This window comes from Sminthopsis crassicaudata, chromosome 4 (genome assembly GCF_048593235.1).
Source record: "Sminthopsis crassicaudata isolate SCR6 chromosome 4, ASM4859323v1, whole genome shotgun sequence".
Lineage (NCBI taxonomy): Eukaryota > Metazoa > Chordata > Mammalia > Dasyuromorphia > Dasyuridae > Sminthopsis > Sminthopsis crassicaudata.
The window spans coordinates 465575481-465589372 of record NC_133620.1 but is presented as its reverse complement, the minus strand read 5'-3'; the positions used below and the strand labels follow the sequence as shown (position 1 = coordinate 465589372).

Here is a 13892-nt window from a genome sequence, read left to right as displayed (position 1 = left end):
GATGTCGGCCATTCCTCAGAAGGGTCTTTACCACATGGGTCAGCCTCTTCTGGATTCTCTTCATTTTGTCAGTGTCTTTCCTAAAATATGAAATACAGTATTCAGCTTAATATATGTTTATTAAATTCATACATGTGCAAAGTACTGAAGATACAAAGGCATGAGCACCAGCCTAAGCAAAGGCACAGAGATGGGAAATGGGATTGGACTCAGTACTCCACGTGTGACTTGACCAGAGCAAAATTTGGAAAGATTTGATTCTACTCTGCCCCAGATACAGGGCCTTTCTTAATGCCACCCATGATCATGTGGCTTTTTTATTCATTTTTAACTTCTAGTCCATTATAACTCTCAAAACTCTCCCTCCATGCTTCCCCTAACCTATATTGGTGAAATGGATTTTTTGAGCTCGTTTGTTCTCTATCCACTGTATTATTGTCTGTCTAGCCCATACCTCTTCAGCTTGTTCACAAGGATGGCACTGAGAGTTTTCTGAGTGCTTTGGCTAAATCTAATCGATGGTGTTGATGGCATTCCTATGATCTATTAAAGTAATAACTCTTTTATAAAAAGGTCAATCCCTTTCCAATGAGGTCACTCATTCCACTTCCCCTTCTAAATGTTCTTAACGCATCCATTGGATCCTATGTTCTAAAATCTCACCTGCCTTTGTAGGATAGTCAAGAGGAAGCACCTTGAGTACTGTCAATGAGGTTCTTTTGTTGTTTTTTAAATTTGGAATTGGAGGAACCCACTTGGGTCTCCAGCTTTGCTACTTAATTACTTGTGTAACTGGACCTCAGTTCCTCAGTTGTAAAATGAGAAAGGTGAACTAGTCGATCTCTGAGATCAGTTCCAAAGCTATGGTCCTGTGTTCCTGTGAAGGAAAAACTCCACAGTTGTGGGAATATTAACTGTTAACATTTGGTCAGAAGCAAGCGCAGGTAAAATGGCATTTCCTCAAATGAGACCGGCTGCTGTCCATGGTTCTGAATGAGTTGGGCACTCCCTGTCCCCCATGCCCGTGTTTTGATCCCTGTTGGTCACCAGTGAACAAGCAGTCTTTTAAAGTCCCTGGACTTTTGCTCTTGGGGTGTGTGTGTGTGTGTGTGTGTGTGTGTAACTTGGTGAAGAGAATGCCAGGCTCAGAATCAGCAAGGCCTGGATTTAAATCTCACCCCTCACATTTGATTGCTATGTGACCCTGGACAAATAAGTTAACCTTTCTTCTTTAGCTTCCTCTTTTGTTTAATGTATTATCATATTATAATAGCATCTGTTTGGTTGTTGATAGGATCAAAGATATCATATATTGCAAATCTTCAAACAATATCAGTTGTTGATATGACCAAAGATCCAGAGCTAGAAGGGACTCAAGAGTTATTTCTGGCCTCACCTTTTAATATTACAGATAAGGAAACTGAGGCCATGGAAATTACATTGATATGTCCAAAAATAATTATCAGAGGCAAAATTCTAACCAGAAGTTCTTTTTCCAGAGCCAAGAGTCTTTCTACTGTAGGATGCTGCGTCCCTTCAAGTTATTGTTGTTGTTGTTTGTTGTTATCATTATTATTATTGCGATGATGTTGACCAACATTGGGAATATTGGTCTCCCCATCTTCTTATTCTTTTGTCTTCCCCAGGGGCGACTGATTCTCTCCAACAAAATGGCCCGAACCATTGGCTTTTTCTATACACTGTTCCTGCATTGCCTGGTCTTCTTGGTAAGTGGATTGAGGAAGGAACTAGCAGCCTGTGGAGTCACCAGGAGGAAGAGGTGGGAGGTGGGAGGTGGGAAGAAGAAGACTTCACTGGGGAAGATTTTCTGCTAAGATGCTTTGATGTTGTAGGAGATGGCTTAGAAAACTCAAGCCTCAAAGCTTCCATCATGGGTCCAGGATTCAAAAAGTCTGCAGCTAAAAACATTTGGTTGCCAGCTATTCATTCCCCTTTCCTTGAGGCCTGGGTGGAGGCTCCCATCTTGTGGATACTGGGAAGAGCCAGAAAGGCCACAGTCCGACTTTGGGGCTACGATGCTAACCCTCTATGGTGTCATCGAGCCTCTATCCCAGCCACTCAGGAGCTCCTCTTTGAAATGCCCTGGAGCTCACTCCCTGCAACCAACCCATTACCCCTGTTCTCTCCAGAAGTGCCCCAACACTCCCCATTGCACTGCCCTCAACAGGAGTGATTCTCCACATTGTTAAGCTGTGGGCAACGTAGTTCCCTGGGGAGAAGCCTGGCTCTGCAGGCAAAAGAGCTGGCTCTGATCCCATCTCTGAGACTTGCTGCCCCTAGGACCTTGGGCTTATCACTTAAGTCACCTTGAGCTTCAGTTTCCCATCTATAAAATGAGGGGATGGAATTAGTTGGCCCTTGAGGACCTGTCCAGTTTCAACTTTAGGATCCTATGATCAGAGAAGCGGGCAGTGATCAAGCAAAGGTGAGATAAGACTATCACGGAGCTAATCGTGCCTTTCAACCACCAGGTGCTGTACAAGACGGCATGGAGTGAGAGTGTGGAGAGAGACTGTGCAGCCTACTGTGCTAAGAAGTATGTATGATGCAGGAGCTTGCCATTCACATTTCTCTTTTAAAGAAACCAAAAGAAAAAAAGATGGAAGGAAGGAAAGAAGGAAGGAAAGAAGGAAGGAAGGAAGGAAGGAAGGAAGGAAGGAAGGAAGGAAGGAAGGAAGGAAGGAAGGAAGGAAGAAAGGAAGAAAGAAAGAAAGAAAGAAAGAAAGAAAGAAAGAAAGAAAGAAAGAAAGAAAGAAAGAAAGAAAGAAAGAAAGAAAGAAAGAAAGAAAGAAAGAAAGAAAGAAAGAAAGAAAGAAAGAAAGAAAGAAAGAAAGAGAGGAAGGAAGGAGAAAAAAAGAAGGAAGAAAGGAAGGAAGGAAAGGAAGGGGGAAGGAAGGAGGGAGGGAGGAAGGAAGAAAGAAAGAAAAAAAAAAGAAAGAAAGAAGGAAAGAAAGAAAGGAAGAAAAAAGAAAGAGAAAAAATTTTAAAAGACCAAGACTGTAAAAAAAGAGAAAGAAGAAAAATAGAGAAAGAAAGATCCCATTACATGCGCACTAATCACACCTGGCTCAGCATCACACTTACCTTTCCAAAATTTCACTAAAAGAAAGGGGAGAGGATGTTATATGAAGTTCTCTCTGTTCATGAAAGATGTTTCCATTTATTTTATTAATTAGCTGTTGATAAAGATGATAAGAATGGGGGTGATGAGGAAACAAAGCTCTCACCCATCATGAGTTTCTAGCTCCTTTGGAGATATTCTCTCTCCTCTGTCTCATTCTCTCCTCCTCCCTCTCCCTCTCCTCCCTCTCTCTCTCCTCCCTCCCTCCCTCCCTCCCTTCCTCCTCCTCCTCCTCCTCCTCCTCCTCCTTCTCCTCCTCCTTCTCCTCCTCCTCCTCCTTCTCCTCCTCCTTCTCTCTCTCTCTCTCCTCCTCCTCTCTCTCTCTCTCTCTCTCTCTCTCTCTCTCTCTCTCTCTCTCTCTCTCTCTCTCTCTCTCTCTCTCTCTCTCTCTCTCTCATCTCTCATTCTCCCTGTATCTCTGTCTCTCTCTCTCCCTCCATATCTCTCACTCTCTCTCTCTCCCCCATCCCTTGTTTGATGGTTTTCCTTATTCTTTGCAGATATGCCGACCACTTGCACAAGTTTCATGAGAACGGAAACAATGGGGACATGTGGCAGTGATGGGGAAGGGTTTCCCTCCCCCGGTGCCAAGTGGCCGGACCAGCTTCTCCACACCCTCCCCTCAGTTGCATGTGCAGCTTCTCCCATGCATGGCCTTCCTGGCTTAGGCTCCCAGCCCTCCCCTCCCCTGACTCCCCCCACCCCAAGCTCCTCCTGCCCTAGAGTTTCAGGACAATCTCAGGCCCTTCTCCTTCCTCCGAGACTGGCAGCTTCTGGTCCAGGATGTCCCAGACCCGGCCCCCTAGCTGGCCTGGGGCTCCTCTTTAGCTAGCACTGGCCCTGGTAGTGAAGATCTGAGGGCTAAGCCCCGGGTGTTTGGGGGCACCCGTCCTCCCACCAGGACCTTGCCCCCACGACCACAAGATGGACCCCTTGAGGGCCTCAGCCATGCCGAACAGGGGCTTCACTTGAGCCTGGGCTGACCTTTAGCCCCAGCAGCCTGCAGAAGGAGCTGCTGCCCCAGTAATGCCTTCCTGCCAGCCGGCTGATTAAGTTACTCTTGACTCGGTCTGTGCTTAATCTAATGGACGTTTCCTGGGCCTCTTGAAGGCCCTCATCCAGGGTTAGCCAGGAGCATTCCTGCTCCTCCCTCTAACTCCCCCTGCCTCCCTAACCTGGGCCCAATCAACAGCAGACCAGCGGGCTGGGCCAAGTAGGCAAGGAGGAAGCCCCGGATTCACGAGTCAGAGCAGGAGGCCCAGAGCTCAGACTCCTGCTCCCTTGGCCCATTGGGGCCCTTTGTGAGCGGCCCTCGGGGACTCTGAGAATGCCATGGTCTCTGACCCCAGCAGAAGCCCGCCCAGACAGGAGGCCAGGGGCTCTTTCCCCTTCCTTCCCCGGTTTCCCCTAGTTCCCCTCAGTTAGCTTTGTGCTTTCCTGTTGTCAAGATTTTGGCTTTTAAAGTGAGAAGATGCCCTTGATGGTGATCCCACTGCCGGGAATTAACCGGCCCAGCTCTCTCTGTGTCTCTTTCCATTAAGGGGGCCCACGCCTTCATCCCCCACCTCAGACAGGTGCAGAGCCCGCAATCAGAGCAGAATAGACATCAGGGTCTGTGCTGGGGCTGGGCACAGGAGACCATTCCTGCCCCTGGCATCAATCCCCCTGGCAGACACAGGAGACAAAAAAGAAGTGATCATTATCACGCTGGGAACAGTCAGGGCATCAAACCTGAAAGTTGGTCGGATTTTTTTTTCTTTTTCACTTTGGGAATAATTACATTTGGGTAAAATCAGGTGTGGGTTGTTTCGATCCGGGCCAAAAGGATGCCAGCCTGATTGGGCATCCCCACAGAGCCTTAGAGTTTTAGATCTGCTAGATTAGAATTGCTTCGCTGTTTGCTTCGAGTGCCTCCCCCCGATATTTGGAGAAGTTTGGAATAAAGTTATTCATGCATTCAGACGTATGTGCTGTAATCTGGTCACTTGGATGATGGAGCTCCCTCCACAAGGCCCCGATCTGGACACTTTATTCTTTCCTGCCCGAGCCACCGTGGAGATCCCAAGGAGGGGCAGTGCTGCCCGGGAAGTCCCATGCCCAGGGCACACGGGCCTGGAGACAGAGTTCTAATTCAGCCACTCACCTCTTTGACTTGGGCAAAGCATTTCGCCCCTCGTGGCCCATTTCCTCCCTTCTCCGGCTCTCTTAATGAATTCCAGGCTCCGCCATCTCTGGATGAATGGAGCACTGTCCATTTCCCTGTCACAGAGGAAGGCCGTTAATCCTCAGACCTCCCAGCCAAGCATCTGCATCCCATACCGCACGAATGTTTGTGGTACTCTGCAGAAACGGGCAGCAGCCAGATGTACGCACACCAGAGGCACAAAAGTTTTGCAGAAACGGGGATTTCCAAGTGGGACTAAGGCTCCCCTCCCTGAAGTTTGGGTGTGGAACCAATGGAGCGTTCCTCATGGCCTTGACCAATGGTGAGGATGGCCTTAACGTAGGGTCCCATTTGTGGATCCCAGGTCCTCGCTGTCCGGAGTGTGGTGGCCATAAAAATAGACCCAGTGGACAGTTAGATGAGGCAAGCATGCTTTGTGTTCATCCCAGCTTTTCAAGAAGAGAAAGTGTGGGAGAAGGGGCAGGTAATACTGAGAAGAAAGGCTAAAACAGGGCCAGTTCTTTGATTATTCTTAACTGTGTTTATTTGTGACAAGGAAAAGTTCAACTGGAAATAGGAAAAGTTATAATCCCCATCCCAGAGAGCTAAAGTTACTTGTTCTAAGTCACACAGAGCATAAAGAGCAGACCCAGGTCTCAAATCCAGCTTTTCTCACTGTGCATCTCTTACCGATAGAGTCCCTGCAGGTAAGAATCACCTGTATGGGGCACACAGTAGGTGCTTAATAAATGCTTGCTGCTTGATTGCCACATGCAGTGAGTTGACAGGTATAGCTATGTAAAATAGAGAGGAATATGAGAAACAGGCCAGGATTACGGGCACTTATGTGGAGAGCTGAAAGGAGCATCTAGTTCAATCCCTTATTTTTTACAAATAAGGAAACCGAGGCTAGTAGCAGGGTAGTTTTGTGTCCATTATCAAGGGGATTAATTTGCTCAAGGCCACAAAAGTCATACATGGCAGAGTCGGGATTTGAACTCAGGTTTTCTGCTCTCAGTCTTGCTCTGCAAAATGGCCATGAGTTCAGGCAGACCACCATTTCTCATGCTCTGAACCAAGTCTCCTCCGTTTCACTCCAATTTGCTAAAAGGAACCAGGGACTGACAAAAGCTCTTCCTTTCACAGAGAGGATCTGGGTTTAGGGGAGGAACCAGAGAAGCAATTTGCAACCAAAGGTCACCCAACTGGGTGGTTCAGAGCCAGGCCTGGAAGCCAGGCTGATTTGGGCCCTTTCCCCTACCAAACCCTGCTGCCTCTGGGAAAAGGGAGGGAGAGGGGGAGGAGCCTGTCCCTCTGGCCCCTCTGCCCCCACAGACAGGGCACTGCTCCCCCTCGGACAAGGGTCCTGGGCTCTGTGGTCTTGGGAGTTCCCAGCCTTGTTTTTACCTAGCCATTGGCAACCATGTGCTCACTACAGAGAAAACAGGATCTCCTGATGGTCTACCTAGCCCTGTGCTGCCTGTGCCTGTGCTGCCAGAGGAGCGTGGTATATCCAAAGGAAAGGACCTGAAGCCTTCTGGGCCTCAGCTTCATAATCTGTAAAATGGGAGGCCTTAAGGTCCCATACAGCTCAGGTTCTATGAGCTGGCTAAAGGCACCTACTATGTGCTAGGGAAGAAATAAGGATCCTGCTATCAATGGAGTATGGTATATCCAAGAGAAAGGATTTGAGCCAACTTCTGGGCCTCAGTTTCATAATCTATAAAATGGGAGGCCTTAAGGTCCCATACAGCTCAGGTTCTATGAGCTGGCTAAAGGCACCTACTATGTGCTAGGGAAGAAATAAGGATCCTGCTATCAATGGAGTGTGGTATATCCAAGAGAAAGGATTTGAGCTACCTTCTGGGCCTCAGTTTCATAATCTATAAAATGGGAGGCCTTGAGGGCCCATACAGCTCTGGTTCTATGAGCTGGCTAAAGGCATCTACTATGTACTAGGGGAGAAATAAGAATCCTGCTACCAAAGAGAAAGGACCCGAGCTACCTTCTGGGCCTCCGTTCCTTAATCTGTAAAATGGACCTCTCCCAACTTTATACCTATGGTTCTCTGACCTGGCTCAAGGAAGATGCAAAGAACCCTGGAGTCACAGGAACATAAACCAGATGGATGCTATGATTCACCCTCCCTGCTTCCTCTAACTTGTCTCAACAGATATTTATGTGTGGAGGCTACAAAAATCGAGCCACTTCCTGTCCTCGGAGTGCTTCTAATCATTCCCTTGGGAAGAATGGCCGCTGGCCATGGGGAGAGAAGATGGGCTAGTTGATGGGGGGGGGGGGGGGGGCGCGCCCACAGCAGGTGCAGAAAAAAGGCAGGAGCCTGGAGCTCTCTCCTGCCCCCCCCCCCCCACTGTGTAACTGGGAGAGGGACTGACCTCACCGGGCCATACACACCCCGCTGACTTCATAGTCTTGTTTCAGAGATCAAAGAAGCCATTGCCGGTAGTAAATCTCCAAGCCCTGTGCAAACATGGGGCCTTTATTATTAGGAGCTGAAATCAGTTCCTCCTGACTCAGAAGGACAACTCTTAGGTCTCTGACTCACCCATCCCAGGGGAGGGGGGAGCCTCCTCCCAGCGGCCAGGATTCCTCCTCCCCCTCAGCTGCAAGGACCATGGAGAGCATCATCGGGAGGGCGGGGCCGGAGCACCACGGAGTGGCCACATCTGGGGCCCCCCAGGTCCCAAATCATCTGGCGGTGGTTACTAGTGTTCGGTTCACTTAAGGGTCAGTAAAGAGTTAAGGGGGAGCCAGGAGACTTGGGATCTTAGACAAGGCTCTTTCTTTGTCCCTCTGTGCTCACAGTAAGAGCCCCATCCCTTTCCCCCATAAGGCACTTAGTCCCTCTATGCTCACACATAAGAGCCCGTCCCTCTCCCCCATTTTATTAGTAGTGTATCTCTGATGTCATGAGAATAAAGTACTCTTGGAATGAGACTGACCATTAAAAAGAGGTCAGTACCTATTCTACAACTTAAATTAAAATAAAATATATAAAATATTAAAATATACACGCACACACACACAAAAACACACATATATATATATATATATATATATATATATATATATATATATATATATATATATATATATGTTGGGGGGAACAGGAAGGCACTTCAGAAGTCTCCTAGGTTAACCCCTTAATTTTACAGATAGGAAACTGAGGCAAGATTAAAATTTGGGTCTTCCTGACACTGTTAGTCAATTAAACAATAAGCATGTATTATGCTCCTACTGTGTTCAAGACACTATGATAAAAGTATTGAGACCACAAAGAAAGCTCAGACCTGCTCTCGGGTCTATAGTCAGATGGCCCAGGAGCTGGGACTCCAAGAGGTACCTGGACCACTGAAAGGTTAAGGAACTTGCTGAGAAAGATGGGTCAAAGCTAAGGCTTGAACCCTTGTCCCCATCGCACTGCCTCTTTCTCTGAGAGAAAGTGTGGGAATGCACACAAGTTTCCCTGGGTCTGAATGGAGCCTAGGACCAAGATGAAATCCAGAGCTATTTTTGTCCTCTGAGCCAGGGAGAGAGGAGAGGATTGAGGCAGTGGGAATGAGAATTCTCCTTCCTTGGTGCTCAGAGACCTCCACACACCTGCCCCTCTGTCAGTAACGGGGAGGGCTTTGGTCTACCTGGGGTCGGGGCAACTCTAATCAGCTTTTGTAAGAGTGGCGACACTAGGGAAGCTGTGGCCGTAAAACAGAGACAAGAAGAAAGCTGGCCTGCCCTCCGGGAGTTTACGACATACGCAAAAGAATTCATGGGATTTAAAGAAAAGGAATATGACGGATGGTGTTGGTCAGCTCATTTGGCCACCTAGAATTCTAAGTGTGGGAGCCACAGGGAGCCTCAGACACGGTTTTTAGGCCTCATAGCCACCTCACACCTTTCCAATCAGTGACACTGGCCTCTTGGCCATCTCTCTGCTCCAGCCATTTTTTTCTGCCCCCCAAACCTATAATGTTCTCCCTCCTCCACTCCCACCCCCGACCTCCCCGGCTTCCTCTAAGTTTCACTTAAAATTTCCCTTCTCCAAAGCATCCCAACCCCTCTTATTTCCAGACTCCTCCCTTTTCATTATTTCCATCTAGCATCTTTTGGAATTTGTGAGACTGGACTGCCTTTGCTTAACACATAGTAGGCACTTAATACATGTTTATTGACTGACTGACTCCATGGGATGGAGCACACATGAGGGCCTTTCTCGTCATCCGCTCCCTAGTCTAGGATCCTGAGCTGCTTCTAACTGGCCAGGTTTGTTATGACTCATGAAGGGTTGGAGCTCTGGGTTGACAAAACATTCCCTCCCCCACCCAGCCACCCCCAGAGTGGGGGGAGGGAGCCAAGGGACCACCCAGAGTTTGCTTCCTAATTATAAAGCCCAGCCCTTCAGCCCTAAGGGAGAACACATGTGGCGTACCAGAAGTGGCCCAGGGTCTCCCAGGTGGAGCCCTTGCCACATACAGTGAAGGAAACTGAGGTTCAGTGTCCGGATAACAGTCACATTCTCAGCAGCTGGACTGGAAATTCAACTGAGCTGCCTCCTCCATCAGCGCTCTGGGGAAGGAGGCAGAGCCTTTACACAGAAGCCACACCAGATCCTCTTAGGGTCCTTGGGGCTCACTTCTCCCTTCTGGGTCCTCCATCCTTCAGATGACCAATGACCTCCTGCTCTCTCCAAGGAAAATCTCTGACAACTGGTTCCTGGGGGACAAACCATAAAGCCAGGAGGCAGCAAACCGAGATCTCCTCCCAATTTGGCCAATCACTGGCTTTGGGATCCCAAGCAAGTCCCCTTTCACCCCTGAACTTCCTTTTCCTTTGAAGTAAAATAAAGTGGCTGAAGTCCCCGGTCTCTAAGATCAGTGTTCTCCATTCATCCTGTGCCTCCTGAAGGTTTGCAAAGTGCTTCACATAAGTCATCTCTTTTGAGACTCTCCGAGGCTGACTCAAACCCATTTTGAAGTATGTCATCCAGGATCAGCCTCATTTTTTCAGCTGAAAGAACAGATTCAGAGAAGAGTGAATTATTCAGGTTGATGTAACTAGTACATATCTGCTTCCTGGCTCCATCACACCCCATTGGAGGGTTCCATGTCTTCCCAGGGGTCTTTGTATTTTGGAAAAGGGGGAGGGCAATGTCAAGCTCTGAGGGATGAAGTACACCTTGTACAGCAGTGAAAGCGCTGGATTTGGAGACGGAGGGTGTGGGCTCAAATCCCCTCCTCTGTAAAGTAGGAGGTTTGCTCTAGATGGTCCGTTAGATCCCTTCCTGTTTTAAATCCGGGATTAGCATAAGAGACTTGGACCTTGATCTCTGGGGTCTAAACATGGCTGCTTCCTCCCAAATGGGGAAACCCTGGTTTGCCGAGAAGGCAGGGAGTCCCAGATCCCCAGACCTCCCTGGGTAGAAAGAGCTTTGGGGCACAGTGCAGGGGACAGGGACTGGCACAACAATGAATGGGGAGCAGGGAGGAGGCGATGGGGGCTGGGGAAGAAGGCCAGATGCCAGCCTAGACAATCAGGCCCCAGCTGGGGAGTTCATTGGTTTCCATGGTTACAGGCCAGGCCACCCTGAGAAGAGGGAGAGCATCCTTCTGGCAACATAAGAGAATCACAGAAAGCTTTTCTTTATTAGGACCATTTTCCTACAGCTCGAAGCTCCTTCCATGGACACTCCAGAATGTCATGATCTTTCCTGATGCCAAGAGCTTCACTCCCCAATTCTCACTCTCCTCTGTCCCATTTCTCATTCAGCCTCAGGAGCTGCTGGAGCAGAGACCCCTGGGAAGAATGCTTGCAATATCTAGTACACACAGACCAAAGACCCAGCGAGGGTACATCCCTATGCCCAACCCCCACCTCAGAGAGAATGCTCTGTCTGACATCCCAAGATCCCACTCTGCTGCTGTCCTCTGAGGCAATTCTGAGTACAGCTGGCATCCCACAGAGACTCTGATGCCCCAAGAGAACCCATCACTAACCTTGGACAAGTCACTTGGACTATTTCTTTGTCTGAAAAGAGGATAATAATCACCCCATCCCTTTGCACTCTTCCAGAGAATTATAAAATTATGAATGGGGGGGAGAGCTGTCTATGGGCCTGGAGAGTAAAACACATAAACGTCCAAGAGCTGCTGCTCCTTAATTTCACTCATTCATTCCCCAAGTCTCTATTAATCTATTAACCCTAACCCTAACCCTAACCCTAACCCTAACCCTAACAAGGCTACAGACTGGTGATTCAAAGACAAAATGAAAGAGAATCCTAGAACCTCAAGAGGCTTACATTCTCCTGAGACATCTACACAGAAAAATAAGAACAAAAATAATCTGAGGATGAATGAACAATAATGATTAAGAGCATCAAGAAAAACTTCGCAAGAAGTAAACGTGCTTAGAATTTTACTAGCAATGTCCTTATGGTAGCAAAGATCCATTGAGAGAAATAGGAAGGAGAATAGGAGCCCAGAGGAAATTTACATTGGATTTCAAAGGGAATGGATCATCTTTCTAGAAGGCAGGTGAATGGTAGGCTAAGACTTCAGATGTGACCCTGGGCAAGACATTTAACTTTGCCCCAGTTTCCCTATTTATACAAAATGTTAACAATAGCATCTACCTCCCAAAGTTGTGAGAATCGTGTTTGTAAGCACTTTCTACACATAATAAGTGCTATATAAATGTTTGCTATTATTATTATAAAAGTAGCTTTAGAGAACAAAGCTGATCTCAGAATCAGTCAAGACTGGACTCCTGTCCTACCTCTGATATACAAGCACAGGATATGTAAACTAAGTGCAAAATAAATGCAATAGATATTCTCATCTGCCCTAGCTAATTATTCCCTCCACTCAATTCAAGAAGTATTTGTTAATGACCTATATGAGGCACTGTGCTTGGATTCATATTGACTGTGATCCTGGGCAAGCTATTTAATTTCTCGATTTCCCAGGTATATCTTTCAGACTATAAATTGCAAGCAGTTGCTAATTTATATAAGTAGAAACTGTTTTCTTGCTCAGTTTCCTTTATCAATGAAATCCCAGGCCTTTTCTGAAAAAGAGAAAAGAATAGAAAAGATAAAGTAAGAAGAGAAAGGAAAACGTTAAAAAAAAAAAAAAAAATCCCATAGCATACGACATCTAAAATGAGCCTGGAAAGAAGTGAAGGATTTTAAGAGCAGGAAATAGAAAGTGCAACTCAAGCATTCAGGGCAGCCTGCAAAAAGGCAAGGAAATGAATGACTAGATGAATGAGCATTTATTAAGCACTTACTATGTGCCAAGCACTTAGCTAAGCAAAAATGCCAAAAACAAAGGCAAGTGGGAGATGTGGTGCCAAGTTTGGGGAACAGCAAATGGGCCAGTTTGGCTGGAATCTACAATGTGAAAGGGAATAATGGGTAATGTCTGGCAAAGGAGGTGAGAGCACTAAAGATTGGCAAGTAAGACAGTAGCATGTTCTGAGTTATACTTTGGGAAGGTTATTTTGATAGATCTATGGAGGATGGAGACAGCTGGTTGGATTTGAAGAATGAGCGGAAGATAAAATCAAACATGGCATGATCAAATACAAATTGCTAGGTTTGGGATTTAAAGTCCTTCATAACCCAGCCCCTTCCTCTCCTTCCAGTCTTCTTGCCCCTTAGTCCTCTGATCCAGTGGCAATGGATTCCACAAACAATATCTGGGCTCCAGGCATTTTTTTCTTCCTATTTCCCATGCTTGGAAGGCTCTTTCTCATTTGTTCCCCCTTCTAACCTCCCTGATATCCTTTAACTCCCAATTAAACTCCCACCTTCTACAGGAAGCCTTCCCCAACCCCTCTAAATTTCCATGCCTTCCCTCTGTTCATTATTTCCAATTTATCCTGTACCTAGATGTTGTGTTTATATTTCTTTGCATGTTGTCTCTATGATTAAATTGTAAGTTCCTTCAGGTCAAGCACTACCTTTTACCGTTGCCCAGCACAATGACTTGCATATAGAAAATACTTAATGGTTTAATTGATCGATCGAACCTGGGAGACTGGGAGAATCTTGTTGCCCAAGATAGAAATAGGGAAATTGTGAGGAGGGGGACAGTCTTAGGTGGTAAATATATAAATTCTCTTTTAGATATGTTTATTTTCAAATATCTCAGTCTTTATTATGTATGAGATGCCAAAGATGAAATCACCTGTACTCTCAAATAAGAAAGGGCAATCCTAGGAGAATGAGCAAAAACTCAAAAGGAAGAAGCAGAAATTTGGAGGAAGAGTCCTCTCCCTCCAATTCAAGTGCTCTTATTAATAAGGGTTATAGGGGAAGCTTAAGGACTCTCTTGTCACTACCTTTCCTTTCATCTCAAAGACTTGACTACAGACTTTACTACTTCGTGTTAGAATTTTGAGAGTACCAAGAAGCTAGATGCAAAACCTGCCTCTATTTATGTGACGTTGGGCAAGTCACTTAACCTCCCAAGGCCTCAGTTTCCTCATCTGTAAAATGAAAGGGCTGTTCAACATGGCCTCTGGGCTTTGTTTCAATCTTAGATTTATGATACTATGATTCACAGA

General features: G+C 46.7%; 1 protein-coding gene across 2 annotated transcripts in view; it reads left to right on the top strand.

The window, feature by feature from the left end:
• CUX1 (cut like homeobox 1) overlaps positions 1-5102 on the top strand; it is a 379575-nt gene extending 374473 nt beyond the window's left edge. For both annotated transcript variants that reach the window (XM_074264161.1, XM_074264162.1), the window contains exons 21-23: positions 1647-1727; positions 2493-2557; positions 3643-5102. In XM_074264161.1, coding sequence (XP_074120262.1) covers positions 1647-1727; positions 2493-2557; positions 3643-3703 — 207 coding nt within the window. In that variant the 3' untranslated portion in view covers positions 3704-5102. The remainder of the gene's footprint in view (positions 1-1646; positions 1728-2492; positions 2558-3642) is intronic.
• The last annotated feature ends 8790 nt before the right edge of the window (positions 5103-13892 follow it).